Source organism: Peromyscus californicus, unplaced genomic scaffold (assembly GCF_007827085.1).
Source record: "Peromyscus californicus insignis strain IS unplaced genomic scaffold, ASM782708v3 Scaffold_16__1_contigs__length_79575227, whole genome shotgun sequence".
Classification (NCBI taxonomy): domain Eukaryota; kingdom Metazoa; phylum Chordata; class Mammalia; order Rodentia; family Cricetidae; genus Peromyscus; species Peromyscus californicus.
In genome coordinates, this window is record NW_026294458.1 from 15,156,686 (window position 1) to 15,180,552 (window position 23,867).

Consider the following 23,867-nt stretch of genomic DNA (forward strand, 5'->3'; position numbering starts at 1 on the left):
GAGGGAAGGCGACCCGCCAGCGACAGCGACACCGCGGGGGAGGGGCGCGGGGGGGGGGGGAGGAAGGACGAGCCAATGGCGGGCGCTCGCTCGCGGGACACCTGCCGCCCTTGGCGCCTTTTCTCTTGAACGCCGCGCACGCGCGCGCCTCGCCTCCGGGGCTCTGGCCGGGAGCCCCTCGGTAGGTGTACGTGCGGCAGGAAGTGACGTAGGGGCCAGCGTGCCGGCAGGGAGGGGGCGGGGCCGGGCTATAAGCCTCGGTGGGGAGGCAGCGGTCCCTGCAGAAGGCGTGTGGAGTGTGGGTGGCACCATCGCGGACTGCCGCGGCGCCTCGGAGTAAGTGACGACGCGCCTGTCAGTGTGGCGCGGCCCCTCGTGTTCGCCGCGGGCGGGCGGGCGGGCGGGCGAGAGCGAGAGGTCAGGGCCGGCGGGCCGGCGGGCGGGGAGGCTGCGCGGACCTGCGGAGCCCGAGTGGCAGGTGCAGCGGGGTGGCTGGCTGGGGAGCCGCTGTCCCCGGCGCCCTCCTCCGGATCGGCGCCGCAGGCCGGGCCCTAGGCCGCGGGTTCGAGAGTGGCAGGGGCCACCACGCTGCGGCCCGGGCTCGTTCCGCCGGGAGCACGTGGCGGCGGCGGCGGCGGCGGCTGCAGGAAGTGGCCCCAGGGAACGGCTGTCGGGGTACGCGGGTGACCTTGGGGCTCCTCGCAGGCGGGCGTCCACAGCTGAAAAGGACAAAGCTGTCCTCTCTTCGGTTATTAGTGTCCTGGGCATTGAAGGTATTTGCAAGAACTGCACATGGGAACCGCGGCACCACCTGGGGCTTTCTTGCCGGGTTCTGCCTCTTGGCCCTGCGCGTGGAATCTCCTTTTCCAGGGCAGAATAGATCTGCAGCCTTGCAAGGATGTCGCTCACAGCCCTCAGGCTGAGAGACCGTAGGAATAAGACATCTTTGTAAGAGCTATTTAGACATAACTGTAGAAAGCGTGCTCACAGTGTTGGACAGCTCTAAAATAGTGATTGAGGGTAAGAATTGTATTTGCACACTCGTCGGCTAACACACTTTGTCGAGTGCTTGAAATGATCTTGCTGTATTATTTATTTATCCAGAGGACTGGACTGTTTAGTTACTTTGCTTGCCTTTTTTTTTTTTTAATGTGAGGATTGAAATGGGAAATAGTCGTCTTACAGAAATTCTCGGCCACCTGATACCTTTATTCTAGGATTAAATGCATTTGGAATGCTAGATGGCTAATGCAGTTGGCTCTGAACTGTGAAATATGACCTCTTTGACAAAGACATTTAAGCTGATTCAGGGCTTTATCTCCAAAGAAAATGGAATTTAGCCTCTCTAAAGTACCTCTGTGGGTCCTCCTGAGGTTTTTGTTTGTGCGGGATTATAATAAAACTTATTTTATACAGGAATCCGGTATCAATTTTTTTTCCAAAGAGTTTTATATATAGCATAATTTAAGGGAATGCTGTCAAGGAATGGTGGGTTGAACCTAGCCTGTGTTGACTGTGGATAGAGAAGTCTGGCTAGCTCCACCCTAAGGCTAGGCAGTTATGCCTGGGCCAATGTGCTTATCTATAATGGAGCAAGGTTCTTGGCTAACCTTGAATTAAACAACAATAAAAAGTTACTTGCAAATGAACCTCTGGCCTTGTGGAACTGTTGTGTGTATCTACAGATGAGTGCTATACAAAATAAACTTAAGTGACCTCAAGTGGTTCTGACCTTCGGCTAAGAAAGCTGTATGGAAATGAAAAACTGCTAGCTCTATTTCCTCTACTGCTTTTTCATTTCAAGCCCATAAAGCCTTCCCCAGTGAGAGTCACACTGTGAACTCCTGGGTAGCCTGGAACTCAGACTCACCTGCTCTTGCCTGGAGTGTTAGGATTAAAGGCGTGTGCCGCCACACCCAGAAAAGTTAGGCTCTTAACAGGTGGGCATGGTGGTACACACCTTTGATCCCAGCATTTGGGCAAGGCAGAGGCAGGTGGATCACTGAGTTTGAGGTCGGCTAGGGGTAAAGAGTAAGAAGCTGTATAAAGACAAAAAGCCAAAACTCAGACCTTTGCATCACTTGACAAGACATTCTAAGTATATACACCTACAGAGCTTGACTAGTGCTTTGCTCTTGTGTTTTTAAAGAACAGAGGGAGCCGGTTAAAGCCAGGGACTGACTGGGTGCTGTCTGAATTTGAAGGTAGTGGGCAGTGAGCTTACAAGGGACAGAAGATCTGGAACAGGTCCTCAGAGGAACTTCATGTGAGCTCAAGGGTTTTGAAAGTGATTTGTTATCTAATGAGATGTGCTTGTCAGAACCAATACATGACTACTGTTTCATGAAAAGGGAGTTAGAGTTACTACTCCCTTTGAATATGTGAAATACTATTTTGCGATCTCACTCTGCCTCTGCCCCCACCCACCATCTCTATATTAATTACAGAGCCCAGGTTTTGAAATGGCTCAAAGTAGATTTCAAGGTAATCATTTGTTAGTTTGGTTTGTGATTAGTCTGGCTAATACCTTTGCTTATCTACCATCTTACAGCGCAAAAGTTAAGGTCATGGATCAAAACGTGCGCTTTTATTTTTAAATTTTATCATTAGAATTGAATAGTTTTCCTAATCTTTGGGAACAAAGATAATAAATAGCTAATGTGAGAATAATCAAGATTAACTTTCTTGTCAAAGATTGTTGGTATTAGTGACAACTTGGGATAATAAGCCAAATGAGAATTGTTTTGCTTTTAGGTGTGGCCCATTAACAGCTACCAGTTTATAGTTGAAATGGTGTTTTAGCTGTTATGTCTGCCATGCTTTGGAGAATATAAATTCAGTGATTTAACTTGGAAGAAAATTCAAAAAACGTTCTTAGAAATAAGGCTATGTTGCTGGGCAGTGGTTTAATCCCACCACTCAGGAGGCAGAGGCAGGTGGATTTCCGAATTCAAGGCCAGCCTAGTCTACAAAGTGAGATCCTGGACAGCCAGGGCCGTTACCAGAGAAACACTGCCTCCAAAAAACAAAAAAAAAATTAAAATTAAAAATAAGCTGTGTTGATATATGTGAGATTCTAAGTGAGTGACTTAAGTTTTGCACACAAAACTTAGTGGATAACTGCGTTTATTTTACCTGAGGTCCGGCATTGTGTGGCTATTTTGGAACTACTCTGGTGTTCACAAATACAGAGTTTAGTGATGGGGTTAAAAGGAAATTTCCTAAATTATACTTTATTTATTTATTTATTTATTTATTTATTTATTTATTTATTTATTTAAAGACACAGGTTCTCCTGGAAGTCATGGAGATAAACCTCTCTGCCTCCTAAATGCTGGGATTAAAGGCGTGCTCCACCACTTGCCCAGCTGTGACTTGGGTGTTTTGTTCTTAATTTTGGTTCTGTAGATTAAAATAGAAATAACATGTTTCTTATGTGTGTTGTGTGGGGGGGTGTACTTGGATTATAATTAAACAAAGCCAAATGTAGACATTAAGCCTGTTTTCTTTGAGACTCAGAATTGCTCAGTCTTATTTATTTAGGGCACTTTTAAATTAAATGTGTTATAACATCAATGGTGATGCAGTGGAAGACTACATGGGTAAAGCATCCTTCCTTGGCTGGATCCACAGTAAATCTAAATCAGCAAAGCTAAATATCAACTTAAGACTAGACTAGTTTGGGAGGCTAGAAGTAGTTTAGGAACAAATAGCTATTTCCAACAAGCATTGAAGTCTAAGCGGTTTTTTTTTTTCCTAGAAAAGGATGATTAAAATTGGTTCAGGGTGGGGCCTCTAGTTCTGGCTCTGGGAATTGGATGTTTCTGGTGCAGGGGTAGTGATAAACTCAGGGACAGAAGGAGCGGGAGATTGGCTTCTGAGAGCACGTCTGATCACTTACACACAGCATGAGGGCTCAAAAATACTGGAGAATAACTTTACCAGGTTTTTTTTTTGGGTTTTGTTGTTGTTCCCACCCTCCCAAGACAGGGTTTCTCTGTAACAGCCCTGGCTGTTCTGGAGCTCACTCTGTAGCCCAGGCTGGCCTCAAACTCACAGATCCACCTGCCTCTGCCTCCTGAGAGCTGGGAATAAAGACCTGCGCCGCCACCACTAGTTTTGTTTGTTTGTTTGTTTTTGTTTTTTTGAATGCAGGGTCTTAGTATGTAGCTCAGGCTGGCCTCGAGCTCATCGTTCTCCTCCATCCTTCCAAGGGCTGGGATTACAGCCTGTGTGGATTACAGCCTGTGTGGATTACAGCCTGTGTGGATTACAGCCTGTGTGGATTACAGCCTGTGTGGATTACAGCCTGTGTGGATTACAGCCTGTGTGGATTACAGCCTGTGTTACCGGGCTGACTGTTGGAGAATGATAGTCTTGACTTCATTCTCCTCTAGTTTCTGAGTTTTCTTTAATTTCTTTTCCCCCAGGTGATAGTATGTCTTTGAATTAGTCCCTTTGGATACCAAGTTTAAGTATTTATCTGGGCACTGTACACACCTGCAGTCCACTTGGGAGGCAGAGAGGTAGCGTGATCATTCATGAGTTCAAGGCCAGTTTGGACAACTTAGTAGTAAACTTAGTAAAACTGTGAAAGGAGTTGCCACCCCATGCTTTTTTCTTTTGATTACTTAAACACACTTAATATTGATGGTAATCTAACTAATTGTTTCTACATTTTGGGTTTTTTTTTGGTTTGGTTTTCTGAGATAGGGTTTCTCTGTGTAGCCTTGGCTGACTGCTTGAATTCAGAATTGCCTCTGCCTTCCAAGTGCTGGGATTAAAGGCATGCACATCACCAGGTTGATAACATGACTCTCAATTCTTAAATTCTTCACCTTTTTGTTTGTTTTGAGCCAAGGTATCTCTGTACAAAGTCCTGGCTGTCCTGGAACTCACTGAGATCCACCTGCTTCTGCCTCCCAAGTGCTGGGATCGAAGGAATGTGCCACCCACTGCCTGGCCAAATTCTTCAAATTTTTTTTCTCTCCAGCCCCAAATATACCTTATTTTTATTTTATGTGCACATTTATCTGTGAGGGTGTCAGATCCTGTGGAACTGGAGTTGTAGGCAGCTGTGAGCTGCCATGTGGATGCTGGGAATTGAACCTGGGTCCTCTGGAAGAGTATCCAGTACTCTTAACAATAGAACCATCTCTCTGGCCCAATTCTTCAATTTTTATTTTTATTTTTATTTTTATTTTTATTTTTTTTTCTGAGACAGGGTTTCTCTGTGTAGCTTTGCGCCTTTCCTGGAACTCACTTGGTAGCCCAGGCTGGCCTCAAAGTCCCAGAGATCTGCCTGGCTCTGCCTCCCGAGTGCTGGGACTAAAGGCGTGCGCCACCACCGCCCGGCTCAATTTTTAATCTATGAACAATGATCTAGAGCATTACCACACTCCCTGATTCTAATATTATTCATATTCAGATTTCTTATTTGTCCCAAGTCCCAGTCCTGTCCTTTATAGCTTTCTCTCTGCTATCCACCTCAATGCCGCATCCAGTCAGGGGTTACACTGGGTTGTTTGTCAGTAAATTAAACACTTTACTCAATGTCAAGGACACAGTGATATGGTTCATCCTTGTAATCTCAGTTCTGGGAAGCTGACACAGTTAAAGGCCGGCTCGAACTCCATAGTGAGATTCTATCTAGCTCAATAAACCCAAAGCTTTTTCTCAAGCTAGCAGGATATTTAGGAGAAAGTTTGATGCATCATAATTAACATAGCATAGTAATGGAAGGCCCTCACTAATCTGCAGTGATCTCTCTCTCATTAATTCTCTGTCTTAATATTAGGTGCTTCTGTGGCAGCTCGGAATGATGGATCAAGCCAGATCAGCAATCTCTAACTTGGTAAGATTGATTGTCATCCATCTGTAAAAATGTAGTAAAAGAACATGACTTCAACCAGTGTGCAGAAAGGAGCACCCCAGATTCTCACCAGGCATTATTTACAACTTGAGGCCTGGTAACAGATCCCACAAAAGAAAGGCATACTCTTTTTGTGCTTTTGAGTCAGGGTCTTGCTTTGTATGTGTAGCCTTAGGCTGTCCTTGAACTCAATCTTTCTTTGTTTCGCAAGTGCTGAAAATAGAGGCAGGTATCACAACACCCACACGCAAATATGTTTCTTTTAATTAAGATCCATTGTGGGAAATACTGTATAGGGTAGCTTTGGCTCTTTGGGAGAGATTATGTAGCTGGGTAGAACTTAAAATGTGTGCCGATAATTTCAGCTACACTGGAGGCTGAGTCAAGAGAATTGCTTGGCCTCTTGAGTTCAGGGGCCAGTCTGAGTAACATGGTGAAACCCCCATCTCTTTAAAAAAAATGAATTAAAAAAGGTTATAGGAAACTTACAGAATAGAGCCCCTGGAAAGACTGTTAGCTAGCCTTCATCTGCCATTGACAGAATTGGGCACAAAGAAAAGTATTAGTTGGAAAGGGTAGCTTTTCCCTTATGAATGTATGTCATAGCATATTATGTACAGAATATATGACCAAACTCTTGTAATATATTAATACTGTTGTATCACTTTCTTTCCTTTTCAAAAAAATACCAGTTTGGTGGAGAACCATTGTCATACACCCGGTTTAGCCTGGCTCGGCAAGTCGATGGAGATAACAGTCATGTGGAGATGAAATTGGCTGTAGATGAAGAAGAAAATGCTGACAATAACATGAAGGCCAATGTCAGAAAACCCAGAAGGGTTAATGGAAGACTCTGCTATGGGGCAATTGCAGTAGTCATCTTCTTCTTGATTGGTAAGAATGTCTTAAGAAAATTCAGAAGTATTTCTTATAATGAACTATTAGAAGTCTTATTTCAGGCCAGGAGATACTTTGTACGTTTTTCAAGTGTTCAGGGGTAAGTTAGAAATGGAGTCTGCATTGAGCTCTCAACCTCTGCCTTTAGGATTTATGGTTGGCTACCTGGGCTATTGTAAACGCGGAGAACAGAAAGACTGCGTGAGACTGGCGGACACGGAGACAGACAGTTCACAAAGCTTCCAGGCAGAAGAAGAAGTTCCTAAACCTTTGCGCTTGTATTGGGCAGACCTCAAAAAACTGTTGTCAGAGAAACTGGACGCTATAGAGTTCACCGACACCATCAAGTAAGCCTCACCTTGCCAAGTTCAGTTATCTAAACAGTGTATGGGAGCAGGACAGGCTTGAAAGGCATTGAAAAGAGTGTCCCCTGCCCTTGAGTGTAGGGAGCTTTGCTGACAGGGAATCAGAACTCATCTGGAAGGTCTCCTTTCCTTCAGAATCATTTTGTCAGCTGTAGTTTATTGTGGGCTGTCAGGTTTCCTTCTGTTCTAGTGTTCCCTTTAAAATCTCTAAATAAATTTAGGTTTTTAAACTTTATATGTGAGTGTTGTCTGCCTGTATGTGTTTGCATCACTCTGCTTAGAGCCTACAAGCTCTAAGTGCTATAAACCACAGAGCCATCTCTAGCCCTCTTTAAAATTGTTCTTGATTTGTATCTGTATGTATGTGTGTGGGAGCGGTACTATTAGAGTGCTTGACCTTGCTTGCTCTCTAGGTCTCCTAGAACCTGTCTATCATTCCCTAAAATACACAGGTTAGACTAGGGTTTTAAGGGAGTCTTCATGGTAATAGATTTTTGTTTTTAAAACAAGCTTGAAGGAATATGTTACTTAGGGTTTTGGTACATTTTATTTCTGTAACAACTTAATCCAGTAGTTTTAAGTCATAGTTCATTTATCTTGGCTATGAAGGATGATATTTTTAAAACAATTTCCTTGATCCTTGAAAATGTTTATTTAAAATAGGTATTTTAATGCAGGCATTTTTTAGTTGACTGATGTACGCCTTTAGTCTCAGCACTTGGGAGGCAGAGGCAGGCTAATCTGAGTTCCAGGACAGCCACGGGTACATAGAAACTCTGTTCAAAACTAAAGACATTTTCTTACAGGCAGCTGAGCCAGAATACATATATCCCTCGGGAGGCTGGATCTCAAAAAGATGAAAATCTTGCCTATTATATTGAAAATCAGTTCCACGACTTTAAGCTCAGCAAAGTCTGGCGAGATGAACATTATGTGAAGATTCAGGTGAAAGGCAGGTATGTTGAAATATAGTAGCTTATTTTATAGAGGTAACTGCTTTCAGATCTGTTCAGTAGATCAGACTTTCAAAATGAAAATCAAGGTTAAAATTTAGAGATCAATTTCCTTAAGCCAATCAGTGCAAATCAAATTCTATGTGTACTAACGCTATTGAATTTTCCCTTCAAGGATGGCTTTAACTTTTCTATTATCTTGTAGCATTGCTCAAAACTCGGTAACCATAATAAATGAAAATGGTGCCTTGTACCTATTGGAGAATCCTGAGGGTTATGTGGCATACAGTAAAGCTGCAGAAGTGACTGTAAGTAAAAATAATACATGTGACTCTTCCAATGTCTCTACTGAGGAAATTAGATACCCAGGCAAAATTAACTGATAAGGTTTTTTATTTTGGACTTCGATTACCATAGAATAAATTCCAAGGTCCTGGTTTTGTTAAATCTGATGCTATGACCCTTTAATATAGTTCCTCATGTTTTGGTGACCCCGATCATAAAATTGTTTTCATTGCTACTTCATAACTAATTTTGCTGCCTTTATGAAGCATACTGTAAATGTGTTTCCATTGGTCGTTTCCGCCCACAGGTTGAAAACCACTGCCCTAGCTCTTGCTCCCATTGTATTGCTGTTATTCATGAGCACACATTCAAGCATGTTCCCACCTAAGGAAAGGCCTTTCTTATATCTTCATATCAGTCACTAATGAAGGAATGTCCCACAGACATGCCTGCAAGGGAGGCTTCTCCAGTCCAGGTCTCTCCCCCAGATGACTGGCTTCTATCAAGCTAAAAAATGGAAGAACACAGCATCCACCATACCTTTGTCCTGTATGTTTTTAGTTGGAGATTCAGATGTGGAAATATGTAATTAGTGCTTCCATGCCTGACCCATCTGTTTCTGTTTATCCTGGTATACTTAGCCTATATGTAGCGAAGCAATGTAAAGGCAGAATGAGATAGAGAAAAACAAGGCCCGAAATCCTGGATTTTCACTTCTAATACCACTGTTTAGTTTTGCTTTAGAATTATCAGTTGGGGGTTTGATTTTTGTCCGCCCCCCCCCCCTTTTCTTCTTAATTTCTTTTTTTTTTTTTTTTAAATAGGGTTTCTCTGTGTAACTCTGGCTGTCCTGGAACTTACTCTATAAACCAGACTGGCCTCAAACTAAGAGATCTGCCTGCCTTTGCCTCCCAAGTGCTGGGGTTAAAGGCGTGCACATCAATACCGGCCCCCCCACATTTCTTTTCTTATGATTGGTCTGTCAGATTATAGTAGTTTTGATACAACATTCCTCATTAAACCTAATGTCTTTATCCTAGGGTAAACTGGTCCATGCTAATTTTGGCACTAAAAAAGACTTTGAAGATTTAAATTACGCTGTGAATGGATCTTTAGTGATTGTTAGAGCAGGGAAAATCACTTTTGCAGAAAAGGTAAATACACTGGTCTTATTCTTTTTTGGATTGTTTTCCCCCAAATCTACTTATGCCTTTCTTTGCTCTTTATTCATGGCCTCTTTTGCATAATTTTTTGGTGTGTGTGTGTGTGTGTGTGTGCGCGCGCGCGTGCGCGCGCACCTAAATACAAATACAACTTGCTCAGTCAGTATAATGATTCCTTTACGTATGTTTTTAGGACTGACCATTTGGCATTGTATAACTGATTGGTTGCTCTTCCCTGGTGAAAATTCCTTTCTAATAGTTTGCTCTTTAGCATAAATTCCAGTATGTTATTTTCATTTTGTAGGAACAGATTTTCATGTCTTGCATTTCTCTATTTTAGGTTGCAAATGCCCAAAACTTTAATGCAATTGGTGTCCTGATATACATGGACAAGACTAAATTCCCCATTGTTAAGGCAGACGTTCCACTCTTTGGACATGTGAGTTATTTCTGGAGTCAATGTTCTCTAGATGTTCCTGCATTGTGTCTACTGTGCTTTTCTCAGATCCTCTCAGGAGACTTATGGCAGGAAGAAGATAATTGCTGAATGCTTTATTAATAGTACCTTAAATTGAAATCTGTCTTCATGCAGTAATTTTTAAGCTACATTTTATAGAAATCCTTAGACTTTGAGGCTTTAGGTTGCTAAATAGTACGTACACACACACACACACACATACATATATGGGCAGCTTCTTGAGTTGTGGATAGAACTAATTATTCTGTGTTTACTAGGCTCATCTAGGAACCGGGGACCCGTACACACCTGGCTTTCCATCTTTCAATCACACTCAGTTCCCACCATCTCAGTCATCAGGATTGCCTGCTATACCTGTTCAGACAATCTCCAGAGAGGCTGCAGACAAGCTCTTCCAGTAAGTGTGTCTGAAAGCTCTTAATCTGCTGAGGTTGTAAGTATGCAAGAATGCTAATAGCCTAAGTTGATTAAATAAACATAAAAACAGTTGTCTGTTCACATTTGGAAATTTGGGGATAGTTAACTGCTAACTTGTGTATAGATGAATAAAGTTTTTTTTCCTCAGTAAAGTGATCTTGATAAGGGACTTGTAAACTCAGTTTACTCAGTGAGCAGTTCATGAGGTCCATTTGCTTAAGTACTTCCTATGGTGAAACACTATTCCTGTTTAGTTCCTGTAGAAAATATGTTGGGGCCAGCGGTGGTGGCACACACCTTTAATCCCAGCAGAGCCAGGTGGATCTCTGAGTTCGAGGCCAGCCTGGTTCCAGGACAGGCTCCAAAGCTACACAGAGAAACCCTGTCTCAAGAAAAAGAAAAAGAAAATATGTTGGGGTTCCTTTTGACCTGACATCTAAATCCATGTGGTAACCATTAGTTCTCAATTTTCATTTAGCACAGAATTATTCTAGTGACAGTTCTGCTGCTATATGGTAATACTTTTTCTGGTTGTCCTACCTCTTCTAAAAATAGAACCTGAGCAATGCATGGTGGTGCACATCTTTAATCCCAGCACTTAGATGCAGAAGCAGGTGGATCCCTGAGGTCAGGGCCAGCCAAATCGATAGAGCAAGTTCCAGACCAACCAGGGCTTCACAGTGAGAGAGATCGATCCTTTCTCCAAAAAAGTAGTATATCATTAAATTGTATCCTGACTTGGGACTTACATTATCTGATTTAGATCAGTTTCAAGCCTTTGCTCATTGTGTAGCACCGAACAAGTTATTCTAACCCCTCTGATCTTGTTTTCAATTTAGTTGGAAAACTTAAAAAATATATTAATGAATGAGTGGCCCACAAATAAGGAGCCACTTATTTGTTATTTTTTTTTTGAGGGCTCAGTGAAGCACTGGGTGTCTCAGAACCCTGAGAAGCATCGGTGTTAGGTGGTTCTCACTAACTTGTTCTGCCTAACACCCTTGGAGTCCTGCCCACCATCTTCTCTTATGTATTGAGGGACTTATTTATGTAATCAGACATGTTGGAACAGCCGGTACTGAATGACATGAGTTGGCTAGGTGAAGATACTTAAAATCAACACAGGAGTGGTTTTTTGGTTTTTTGTTTGTTTGCTTGTTTTTTCAAGGTGGTTTCTCTGTATAACAATCTTAATTGTCCTGGATCTCACTCTGTAGACCAGACTAGCCTCGAACTCACTGCGATCCACCTGCCTCTGCCTCCCTAGTGATGGGATTACAGGTGTGCGCCACCACCGCCCGGCTTTTTTTATGTATTTTAAATGCAGACTAGCTATAGCTTTTAATGTAGAGCCTTTCTGGACAGATTACAGATTCGTAAAACAGAGAAAGAAAGGCTAGCTCAGAATGCTAATGCTTCTTTTCTGTTTCTAGGAACATGGAAGGAGACTGTCCTTCTAATTGGAACATAGATTCTTCATGTAAGCTGGAATTGTCACAGAACAAAAATGTGAAGCTCGCTGTGAACAATGCACTGAAAGAAACGAGAATACTTAACATCTTTGGAGTTATTAAAGGTTTTGAGGAACCAGGTACAGACTCTGCCTTGTACTTTCCATTCTGGTCCGCTCACTCTAGGTGTGTCTTAGAGGAAGGAGCAGGGATAGGATGCTGGCCTGGCTGGGGTTTGTGAAGTGCTAAATCTTGTTTGCCCTAAAGGGAATTTTATGTATTTGTGTACATACACACATAGATGACCGTGTATGCATATGTGTAGGCCTGAGTTCAGCATCAGGTGTGTTCCTCTAATCATTTAAAATGGCTGTTAATTTTATGTGTGTGTGGATGCATGAGTGCCACAGCAGGTAGAGGTCAGTGGACAAATTGCAGAAGTTGTGTCCGTGTGGGTCCTGGGGATTGAATTCTTGGGGATCAACTCAGGCTTGGCAGCAAACACTTAATCTACTGAGCTCTCTCCCTCACTAAAGTTAATTATTTAGCATTAAATGTATTAGAAGATAACAAGGCCTTGCAATATCAGCTTGTTAGTTTCAACAACATAGATGGAAGCTCTGCTTTATAAGTAAGCAGTTTTTTTCTTTTTTTATAAGAGTGGTTTTCTTAAGGGATCATATACATGATATATCATGTATTAAGAGCTATAGTCTGAAATTATCTAGTTTTGTCCATGTAGCATAAAAACAGCATAACTAGTATTAATACATTAGTGAACAGGGTACAGTCCCTGGGATTACATTAAACTACATTAAGCACAGCCACAGTTACTGAATAAGGGCAGTCCTTGGATTTCAGTTGATATTAAATTGCTGATGTGGTTAAAGAGTAGTAGCATGAATGGGAGGGAGTCATTGTCCTGTGAGTTTTAACCCCTGGCATCCTAAGTCATCTGAAGTTAGGCTTTTATCCTTCACACCTGACATGGTTATTTTAGATTTCATTAAAACCATTTCATTCAAAACCATTTTGAAATTAAACAAAAACCAAAAAAAAGCTGGACATGGTAGCACTCCTACAATTCCAGTGTTAGGAAGTTGAGGTTAGAGAATCCTAATTGGTGAGGCCTTGTCTCAGAATAAAACAGTGTGATTGTGTGTTGTCTTTTTTCTTTTTTTAGACCGTTACATTGTAGTAGGAGCCCAGAGAGATGCCTGGGGTCCTGGTGCTGCGAAGTCCAGTGTGGGAACAGGTCTTCTGTTGAGACTTGCTCAAGTATTCTCAGATATGGTCTCAAGAGGTACAGTAGAAAAGTTCTGACCTTAAAACATTGGGAGCTCCATGTAATTCTATCAGTTACATTCTGCATTGCTGAATTTAACCTGTAATATTTCTTCATTAAGTGTCATCATTGAATTAGTGATCATCTAATTCTTTGAAACACTGAGATGTATTTAGTATTATACTAAGCCATAATTCTTAGCCCAATGTGTACAGAAAGACAAACCAAATCTAACATGGCTCTTAAGTTTACCTGAAAATAACCCCGTATCTTTATATAATGTGCTAAGGTTAACAACTTCATAATTCTACTTCCAAGACATCCTCTCGTGGTACCTTGCTGCTACCCATGCATGCAAATCCAATATCTTACATTCTTAATTGAGGTCTAAAGTGGTGCTTTTATATAGAGTATGTTAATGTAGAAAAAGAAGCAGGGCAGTTGGTGGCCTGTGGAACATGTACTGCCTAAAGGATTTGTCACAAAGTTGATGTTCTGGAGACTTCCTAAAACTTCTTTATGCCTGTTGTGGCATTGAGTCACATCTGCTTGAGCCTAAATAAAGCAGGGATTTTGCTTGTGAATTTAAAGTGAGCCTGGACAAGGTAGACTGTCTCAGAGTAAAGTAAATCATATTTTAAGCGACTCGCTTCTAAGCGGAAATATGTCAGAACTCCATAACACTGCAACTCAACAGCTGTGAGGGAGTAACCACCAATACTGTGTGCCCTGCCATGTACTCAGTGTTATATACATACAGGTGCTGTCCTACACTGACTCACAAGATTTTGTCCTTCCTGGGTTTTTAAATCTTGAATTTATCTTCAGGTACCCACATGCTTGTAACCCCTCCTGAGGTGAACCTGTTTTCTTCTCCCTTCCAGGTGGGTTTAAACCCAGCAGAAGCATTATCTTTGCCAGCTGGAGTGCAGGAGACTTTGGAGCTGTTGGTGCCACCGAGTGGCTAGAGGTATGCCATACTCTATGTCCAGAGTGAGTCTAAGCTGTCCTCCAGAGCTACCTAGGTCTCAGTGTAGTCTCAATGGAATCCAGATTTGAAAGTAGATCCTTGGGCTGGAGAGATGGCTCAGAGGTTAAGGGCACTGGCTGTTCTTCCAGAGGTCCTGAGTTCAATTCCCAGCAACCACATGGTGGCTCACAACCATCTGTAATGAGATCTGGTGCCCTCTTCTGTGTACATAATAAATAAATAAATCTAAAAAAAAGAAAAGAAAAGAAAGTAGATCCTTAACAGTACATATCTATGTGAAAGTTTGATACTTCTTACATTAATAGGTACAAGTATGTAATATTGTCTCCTCTCTTCTAGGGATACCTTTCGTCTCTACATTTAAAAGCGTTCACTTATATTAATCTGGATAAAGTTGTCCTTGGTAAGTGTCCCTTCCTAGTTTTTATTAGGGAACAGCAGGCTGTAAAGCTGCACTTGTTATGTGTTTGCAGTGTACATTGGCCATAGCCAGGTCTAAATAATCCATCAAACATAGACTCTGCATAAAGTGCCTTTTCTAGATCATATATCCAACATGATTCTCAGATCAATAGTATCAGCACTGAAGGAATACACATTTTAAGGCTGACTACCTCAGATCTTTTTTCGAGACAGGGTTTCTCTGTGTAGCTTTGGCTGGCCTTGAACTCAGAGATCCACCTGCGTCTGCTTCCTGAGTGTTGGGATTAAAGGTGTGCGCCTTTAATCTGAGTTTGATCCCAGCCTGTGCAGAGAATCCTTGTCTTGAGAAACAAAACAAAGTTTAAAATGCAGGTGTGCAGCTAGTAAATGAACTAAGAATTTAAAAATGTCTGTATTGGGCAGGAAAAGAAGAAAAGCTACAATTCCACTAAGTCTGAGGCAGGCTTTTTCTATATTGTAGCAAGTACTTGTCCAAATGGGTGAATCAAAGGTTAAAGAAATCAGGGTAGGACTAAGAGGAGACTACATGGACAGGGGCAGATGAGATATGGGAAATCACTGAGCCTTCCTTTTCATTTTACTGTGACCTCACTGCTCTAAAAGATTACCAGTGTTGAACTCTGGCAGAGACTTACCATAGTTGTAAGTTAGCTTGTTGCCATCCAGATTGTGTCTCGTGCCTGTCACATCTCAGCAGTTGAGAGCAGCCTCAGTTACATATTGAGATTGTCCTGAGATAGGATGTAGTCGATAGAGCGTAAGGCTCGGGTTCAAACCCCAGGACTGCCAAACAAAGACAACTTTAACCATTCATGACTCCTAAGTTTTTTTGTTTGTTTTGCTTTTGAGAGGTTTCTCTATGTAGTCCTGACTGTCCTGGAATTGTGTAGACCAGGCTGGACACAGGGATAGATCCTCCTGCCTCTGCCACCTCCGTGCTGGGATTGGTGTGTGATACTACACTTAGCTGACTTCTGACTTTATTAACAGTTATTGTGTAGGGCCACAGACCTAAGGTCTTTGTCAGAGACTTTTTCTTTTGGTTTTTTCGAGACAAGGTTTCTCTGTAGCTTTGGAGCCTGTCCTGGAGCTCACTCTGTAGACCAGTCTGGCCTCGAACTCACAGATATCCGCCTGCCTCTACCTCCCGAGTGCTGGGATTAAAGGTGTGCACCACCACCGCCCTGCAGGGACTTATACTTGTAGAATTGTCGATGAAAATTGCTTGTTTAGAAAGGGAAAAATGTTAAAGTAATTTCTTTGCAGGTACTAGCAACTTCAAGGTTTCCGCCAGCCCTCTATTATATACACTTATTGGGAAGACAATGCAGGATGTAAGTATACTAGTTATATATACAATTGTATGACTTTTTTTGTCAGAACAAAACAAAACACAAAAACATGTATTATCAGTAACCAGTGATAGGAATTGAAAGTAAATTCTGTAGCAGTATTACTCATGTTCCCGGCTTACCGATCCTCAGTCTGCTGAACTGAGATAGAGTATCTGAAAGATTCTCAGAATACATCATCTTTAGGATTATTGTCCTCAGGCCTGAACTGTTGTAGGCCCTCACAGGAGATTATAAGTAGACTGCTAAGGAAGGTTCAGAGGGACTTAATAACACCAGAGAAAATACCCATGGGAAAAGGTAATCGTGATCACAGTTTTGAATGAGGGAAGAATACATTGTAGAGAATATTTACAGAGAATATTGAATCTCTTCAGTTACATTGAAGAGATTGCCCGAGTGATTAAAGATGGAGGGAAAGAACTAGATATTGATCTTGCTCCAGTGAGACGCTACGGGTCGCTTTCAGGTCTCAAACAAGATAGTAGTACACTTCCTGGTTAATCTGGCAGTCTCAGATGTGCTACAAAGAAGTGAGCAGAAAGAAGACAGGCCTATTTATGCAGGTTAGAGGGGGCTTAAAATTATGCATATGCCGCCTGTAAGATGTAGTTAAAAAAGGACTATCACAAGGAAGAAAGCAGAAAGGCAGGCATTCTGGAGACTCAGCCTTTCCTAAGGGACTGATGGTGTAGACAGCTAGGGTAACTGAGGTTTTAAGTATTTGTAGAGAAAAGAATGTTAGCCTGAATTAAGTACAGAAAAACTAGGTTTTCATGAGCTATTTCTCATTTTACAGGTAAAGCATCCAATTAATGGGAAATCTCTCTATCAAGACAGCAATTGGATTAGCAAAGTGTAAGTGGAAGTGAATGAACATTGCCCCTACCCTAGCTAGCTCCCCTACAGGGACCTGGTTATCAGGGAAGGGGTGTGGCCTGGTGGGCTCCTGTTCAGAATACTTACTAAAGATCGCTCTTGTTCTCCTGCAGTGAGCAGCTCTCCCTTGACAATGCTGCTTTCCCTTTTCTGGCATATTCGGGAATCCCAGCAGTTTCTTTCTGTTTTTGTGAGGTAAGAAGAAGTCAGTAGCATTTTCATTAGATCTTATGATAACTTTGAAACCAAACTTCTCAGTATTTAAGGTTTTAAAGTGTTGTTATTCAACTTGTAATTATTTTATGCTTCCTTATTAGTTATAATTGACTTGCCATTAGCTTAATTAGTTTTTGCTTAAATGTCAGTAATTTTAGTAATAGGATTTAGTTTCTTTTAGTACAGGGATATATTTCCATTAAAGATCTGTTGAACAACACTCTTAGATACCTATTGAAAGTATTCTAGGTGTTCAGAAATGTTCTTTTTTTTTTTCTTTTCTTTTTGGTTTTTTGAGACAGGGTTTCTCTGCGTAGCTTTGGAGCCTGTCCTGGAACTCACTCTGTAGCCCAGGCTGGCCTCGAACTCACAGAGATCTGCCTCCCCAGTGCTGGGATTAAAGGCATGCGCCACCACCGCCCGGCCAGAAATGTTCCTTTAAGCAACAACCAAACAAAATATAAGTTAACTGTGAGACAATGTTGAGCTGACCGCATTGTTCTGAGAGCCAGTGAGAAGGCACTGAAGGCCCAACAGAGCCAACAGAAGGATGGGTTTTGTCCTGCTGTGCAAGAGTCAGAAATGGCCGTGCAGCAGAGTTGGATGAGGATGAGGAGATCCTGGCATCTGGGGAGCCAGAGTGGACATTATTGTCTGTTATTGATCCCTAGAGGCTAGGACCTAAGTGGACTTACATCACTTTGGAAAGCCTAGGGAATAATGAAACACCTGGATTTGGATGTTGACATGGCTGGATTTAAGAAAAACCACAATTACTGTGTTTGTGGGCATTGTTTGGCCTGGTGTGTGTGTGTGTGCGCGCGTGCGCGGAGGTCAGAGGAAAACTGGTGAGTTCTTTTTAAAATGTGAGTTCTGGGAATAGAACCTGAGTCTCCGTGCTCTGTTGCCTTGATGGTAAACCCAGAAGGTAAGACCTGCTCTCAGCTCTCCCTAGTACAATAAACAGCCTTTTTTTTTGTCTTCTAGGATGAGGACTATCCTTACTTGGACACTACTTTGGATACCTATGATCAATTGATTGACAAAGTTCCTGAGCTGAACAAAATGGTTCGCGCAGCAGCTGAAGTGGCTGGTCAGTTCATTATTAAACTTACCCATGAAATTGAACTGAACCTGGACTATGAAATGTATAACAACAAAATACTGGCATTTGTGAAGGACCTGAACCAGTTCAGAGCAGACATCAGGGTAAGCCACTAGTTTTTTTTTTTGGTGTTTTTTTTTTGGGGGGGTTTTCAAGACAGGGTTTCTCTGTGTAGCTTTGCGCCTTTCCTGGAACTCACTTGGTAGTCCAGGCTGGCCTCGAACTCACAGAGATCCACCTGCCTCTGCCTCCCGAGTGCTGGGATTAAAGGCGTGCGCCACCACCGCCCGGCAGCCACTAGTTTTTTAAACTGGCGTATTTTACTCTCTTTGAGTGTCCTTTTCCTTCACTGCTTCCCCAGCTTCTGGGAACCACTGTCTACTCATCTCCGAAATCAACTGTGTACGCTTGGCTTCTGCGGCAGAATCTTGCTGTAGCCCAGGCCAGCCTTGAACTTGGATCAGTTCTCTGCCTCAACCTTCAAACCTTGAAATTACAGCTGTGTACCACCACTTCCAGCAGCCTTTGCTTTCCCTTAGCATAGAAATTATGAAAGATTGGCCTTTAGCTTACTTAGGCTTGTCCCAAACTAGCTCTTATAAACTTAAATTAACTTACTTATATTAATCTATGTTGTGCCACGGGACTTTTTTTTAACCTCCTGTACCACACATCCAACTTGGTACTGCACCTTACTGGCACCTCACCTAGATTCATCCTGCCTGACTTCCCCTCTGCCCAGAAGTCCTGCCTAGCTATTGACCATTCAGCTTTTTATTAAGCCAATCTTCAGAGTATAAAAATATTATCCTAGCCAGGCGTGGTGGCACATGCCTTTAATTCCAGCATTAGGGAGGCAGAGGCAGGCGGAACTTTGTGAGTTCAAGGCCAGCCTGGTCTACAGAGTGAGTTCCAGGACAGCTGGGGCTACACAGAGAAACCTACAGATTATCATCCTACAACAGTAGATACCATTGCAATACTTGGCTAGATAACTTCTTTTTGGTTTTCTAGACAGTTTCTTTTTGTAGCCTTGGCTGTTCTGGAGCTCACTGTAGACCAGACTGGCCTTAAGATCCCCCTGCTTCTGCCTCTGCCAGAACTAGGAGCCAATCTTCTAAACCCCTTAAACAGTGACTGGATCTTTCTTGAAACAACCTTTAGAAAATGGAACTTACCAAATAGGAAAAGATTTTCAAGTGCATATCAGTGTTGGACATTTTCCCCATGGGGAATTAAACTGGAAACCATTTATGCTTCTTTTCTTTTTTTTTTTTTTCTATTTATTATATATACAGTGTTGTTTGCATGTATTCCTGCAGGCCAGAAGAGGGCGCCATATCTCATTACAGATGGTTGTGAGCCACCATGTGGTTGCTGGGATTTGAACTCGGGACCTCTGGAAGAACAGCCAGTGCTCTCTGAGCTATCTCTCCAGCCTGCTTCTTTTCTTAATTATGCTGAATTTCTTCTTAATTAGGTTTTATATGAGGCTAAGAATAGAATTGAATTATCTTGTCTGGCTCAAAGACATGGTTTATATGGCCTCTGATACAAGGGGCTTAAAAATGTAGCTTTTTGGGTCTTGAATTTACATGTAAGTCATTCTTTTAGAATTAGTAATTGTCAAGTCTAAAGTGGGAAGTTATATACAGTAACATCTTTAGAAATACAATTTCTACAGTGGGGGTTGGGGGTGGCTCATGTCTAATTCCAGCACTCAGAAGCTGAGGTAGGAGGATTGCCTGGAATTCTAGGCCAGCCTGGGCAACCAAAGTGAGTGCCGGCTAACCCTGAGCTGTAGAGTATGTGACCCTTGTCTTAAAAGAATCACAGCATCTAATGAACAACTGAACCTGTTTTTGACAGGCGATGGGTCTGAGTCTACAGTGGCTGTATTCTGCTCGTGGAGACTTCTTCCGTGCTACATCTAGACTAACGAATGATTTCCACAATGCTGAGAAAACAAACAGATTTGTTATGAGGGAAATCAATGACCGTATTATGAAAGTGAGTATTCTCTTAGGAAAGAAGGAACTAAAACAAGTAGCTGTGGGTAGCACTAGTGGCCTTTGCTGCTTTAAAATTGAACACAGATTTTAATTTGTATCATGATTTCAAAGTAATATCTAACCTAGAAATAGCAAGAGACATTTAATCTTGTGTTTTATGCTTTAAAAACATTTAAGATTTATTTATTATATATAAAGAGCTCTACCTGCATGTAAGCCTGTAGTTCAGAAGGGGGCGCCAGATGTCATTACAGATGGTTGTGAGCCACCATGTGGTGGCTGGGAATTGAACTCAGGACCTCTGGAAGAGCAGCCAGTGCTCTTAGACTCTAACCACTGAGCCATCTCCCTAGTCCAACCCTAGCAACTTTTCAGAAGAAATCTTTAATGAGTTTTGGCCATAATTGGAAGAAACTGGGTGTATTACAAGACTGATATTAGTTAGGCTGGGTGTAGTAGTTTATAGTTTTAATCTTAGCACTGAAGCAAGTAGATCTGAGTTGGAGATATACATAGCAATCAACTATGACTATAATAAAGTGAGACGTCTCAACCAACCAACCATACCAAAACCAAAGAGACAGCTCGGCAGGTAAGAGCAGTTACTGTGCAAGCTTAGTTACCTACGTTAGATCCCAGGATTTTTAAAGCTGACAGAGGACTGACCCCACTGTGTGACTCTAGCTGTCTTGGAACTCACTCTGTACACCACACACAGGCCTAAACTCAAAGAGATCCACCTGCCTCTGCCTCCCAAGGCAAGCAGTTGGTGCACCCTGCCTGGGTACATACATTTTTTAATTAAAAAATCTCCATACTCTTTTTAGTAATGGAATTGAAACTTTGTCTGGACTTAGGTAATAGTAAGTAACTGATCTCCCGTGGTCTCATTAGAGGGGTTTTGACAATTTAAAGGAGAATGAGTAGTCACAAGTCACAGCACTGTGTAAGCCGATTTGTCCTTGTTTCGTAGGTGGAATATCACTTCCTGTCACCCTACGTCTCTCCAAGAGAGTTTCCTTTCCGACACATCTTCTGGGGCTCTGGCTCTCACACTCTTCCAGCTTTAGTGGAGAACCTGAAGCTTCGTCAGAGAAATATTAGTGCTTTTAATGAAACACTCTTCAGAAACCAGTTGGCTCTAGCTACTTGGACTATTCAGGGAGTTGCAAATGCCCTCTCTGGTGACATCTGGGATATTGACAATGAGTTTTAAATGTAATGTAAGAGCAGGGTAGTCTGTTTCTAGACTTGTACTGGTTGTGCTAAATTTCATTAGAGCTCAAATCTAATGTTAGGATTCTACCCAATCTTGATACTAAATGTCTTTAGGCAGCAGCTTTTAGTGCAGGGTTGGACCCACACTTCAAGTTCCAGTGGATAACACTTTCCATGTTACGATAGCGTCTCAGATTATCTTTAGAGTTTTGAGTCCTTTGTAATAACTTCCTCTTTGCATTATGCAGTTGTAAGAACATTGCTCTAGTCCTGAGGGCATCAGCTAGTATCTTTTGAGATGGGAGGAAGAGGGATACTGAGGGTCAACGGGGTAGCTGGGTGTGAGTCCCCATCTCAATGATCCTCACTGGGATTCTCCAGATGAGCTGTGTGCCCTTAAGGATTATCTGGTTTCCATTTCCTAAATTAGACAGTTACTTTCAGAAGAGATGGGGTGTGTCTGCCAGGGGGCTGACGTAGGTCCTTCTGCTGATGAGAGAAGTTTGTCTGCTTACTGCAGGAATAGGCCTTACTGGTTAACCTTACATTATTTGTGATGAGGAGACCAGAAGCCAAAGACTTCACATTTTCTCTCCTGGCATCTGCCCAGTAGTGTTTAGTTCTTTGTTTTGTTTTGTTTTGTTTTTCCCGACATTTTCTGAAAAAGAACAAGTTTTAGACTCAGTTTGTCAGACTTTAAAGAACACACTGCCAAATTTTGGCCAAAGTGTTAAGTCTTTGGGAGAAGCTTTCTATCATTTTGGCACTGAGATATTTATTGTTTATTTATCAGTGACAGAGTTCACTATAAATAGTGTTTTTTTTATAGAAGATAATTATCGGAAGCAGTGCCTTCCATAATTATGACAGTTATACTGTCGTTTTCTTTTAATAAAGCAGCATCTGCTAATAAGACCCAACAGATACTGGAAGTTTTGCACTTATGGTCAGCACTTGCCGATTTAGGAGAAAGTCACAAGCCAACGGGTTATAAGACAACTAGAAGAGAATTGGATGTAAGAGGGATTCCTCATCCAGTCAGACTTGTAACTGTCCAGAAAAAAAAGATAGTTCTCCTAGGTGCAGTGGGTTGTGGCCAAGTTAAAGATAAACGCCATTTAAAGGCTGTGGTAGTACTTACATATGCAAACTTTTACAGCTCAGTTATTCAAGATGTAACTCAAACTCAATTTTGCAAAATTTCCAGTACCTTTGTCACAAACTTAACTCACATTATCGGGAGCAGTGTCTTCCATAATGTATAAAGAACAAGGTAGTTTTTGCCTACCACAGTGTCTATATCGGAGACAGTGATCTCCATATGTTACACTAAGGGTGTACATAATTATCGGGAACAGTGTTTCCCATAATTTTCTTCATGCAATGACATCTTCAAAGCTTGAAGATCGTTAGTATCTAACATGAATTCCCAACTTCTTGTAACTCCTTAGTTTTAGTTGCAGAAACATTTGTCATTAAGCATTTGGTGGGTAAATTCAACTGCTGTACAACAAAGTCATTATTTCCAACATCCTTTTCCCCCCCAATTTAATGTGGGTGTTTTGTTATCTCTGGTTTCTCAAGGTTTTCTGTTTATGGAATAGAAGCATACATTTGTAATGTATGCTGCTGATAAGTGAATTGAACTATCTCCCTTTATTTGCATGTTATTTCCTAAATGTAGTTCAAGCAGGTTTGAATCCATTGTTGGCTTAAAGTAAGGGAATTTTGGAAGGTAGGGAGTAGGAAATAAAGGGTGTTGGGAAACAAACCTTGCAAAAAGGATCTTGGTGTACTGCTCATCACTATGGTAGCTATAAATGATGTATATATGAACAAGATTTAAGATCACGTTAGCAGGGACTAGTTAGCCATTGGCATCTAATCAGTTTTGTCATGGGGCAGTTCAAAGCTGCCACATAAGACTCACTAGGGTCTCAAGGTTCTTGGCACCACTCACCCAAGTTACATCGACCAGGTTATTTTACAGCCTCACTGAATTAATCTCCTTAATCTTCACAGCGTTTCTCTTGTACCAATATTTGAGTATCATCAGACATAAACTTAATGGTATTTCAAGGCAAATGAGTAAAGGGCATGGGTTTTGCCATAAGTCTCATTAATAAAAATAACCTTTACCATGATGAGGGTTGTTTTCTAATCAAAGCAGTAAGTTGGTAAGAGGTTTAATATTATTCTTGGGTAAAATGTGTATCTGATGAGTCATAATAACCTGTTACTCATCAGGTTATTTCTGGTTAAAATGTAGATTTTGAAAAGAATGGAGTGAGCTGTTGTCATGATTCACTGCTTTAGGGTTTGCATGACCTTTACTGTGGTAGCTTTTGAATGTCCTTTGACGTTTGGACTTGCCAACCTACCCTCAACTGTCTCCGTAGACATGCCCTTAGAAGTGGATACAGCCGGTATGTAACAATGTGAAGATTCCTTACCTGACTTAATAAAATGCTTGGATATACTGAA

At 41.8% G+C, this 23,867-nt stretch overlaps 1 protein-coding gene across 3 annotated transcripts; it reads left to right on the forward strand.

Moving 5' to 3' along the window:
- The first annotated feature begins 210 nt into the window (after positions 1–210).
- On the forward strand, positions 211–23,867 carry Tfrc (transferrin receptor). 3 transcript variants are annotated; one of them, XM_052740508.1, is made up of 19 exons: positions 211–336; positions 5,798–5,854; positions 6,565–6,766; positions 6,918–7,116; positions 7,941–8,090; positions 8,293–8,395; positions 9,413–9,526; positions 9,876–9,974; positions 10,271–10,410; positions 11,864–12,021; positions 13,065–13,184; positions 14,051–14,136; positions 14,497–14,560; positions 15,868–15,935; positions 16,753–16,811; positions 16,946–17,027; positions 18,036–18,257; positions 20,023–20,163; positions 21,139–23,867. In XM_052740508.1, the coding sequence occupies exons 2-19, from the start codon at positions 5,819–5,821 to the stop codon at positions 21,379–21,381; spliced, it is 2,286 nt and encodes a 761-aa protein (XP_052596468.1). In that variant the 5' UTR covers positions 211–336; positions 5,798–5,818; the 3' UTR covers positions 21,382–23,867. The 3 variants fall into 3 exon arrangements, with proteins under 3 accessions (XP_052596468.1, XP_052596469.1, XP_052596470.1); XM_052740509.1 differs by lacking the exon at positions 211–336 and adding an exon at positions 490–675; XM_052740510.1 differs by lacking the exon at positions 211–336 and adding an exon at positions 672–773.

Excerpts from the sequence above, each read along its gene's own strand:
- Tfrc (XM_052740508.1), top strand. The coding sequence starts at position 5,819 with ATGATGGATCAAGCCAGATCAGCAATCTCTAACTTG. Across the intron at positions 13,185-14,050 it reads CTCAGATATGGTCTCAAGAG|GTGGGTTTAAACCCAGCAGA; the intron begins GTACAGTAGAAA and ends TCTCCCTTCCAG. Across the intron at positions 20,164-21,138 it reads TCAATGACCGTATTATGAAA|GTGGAATATCACTTCCTGTC; the intron begins GTGAGTATTCTC and ends CTTGTTTCGTAG.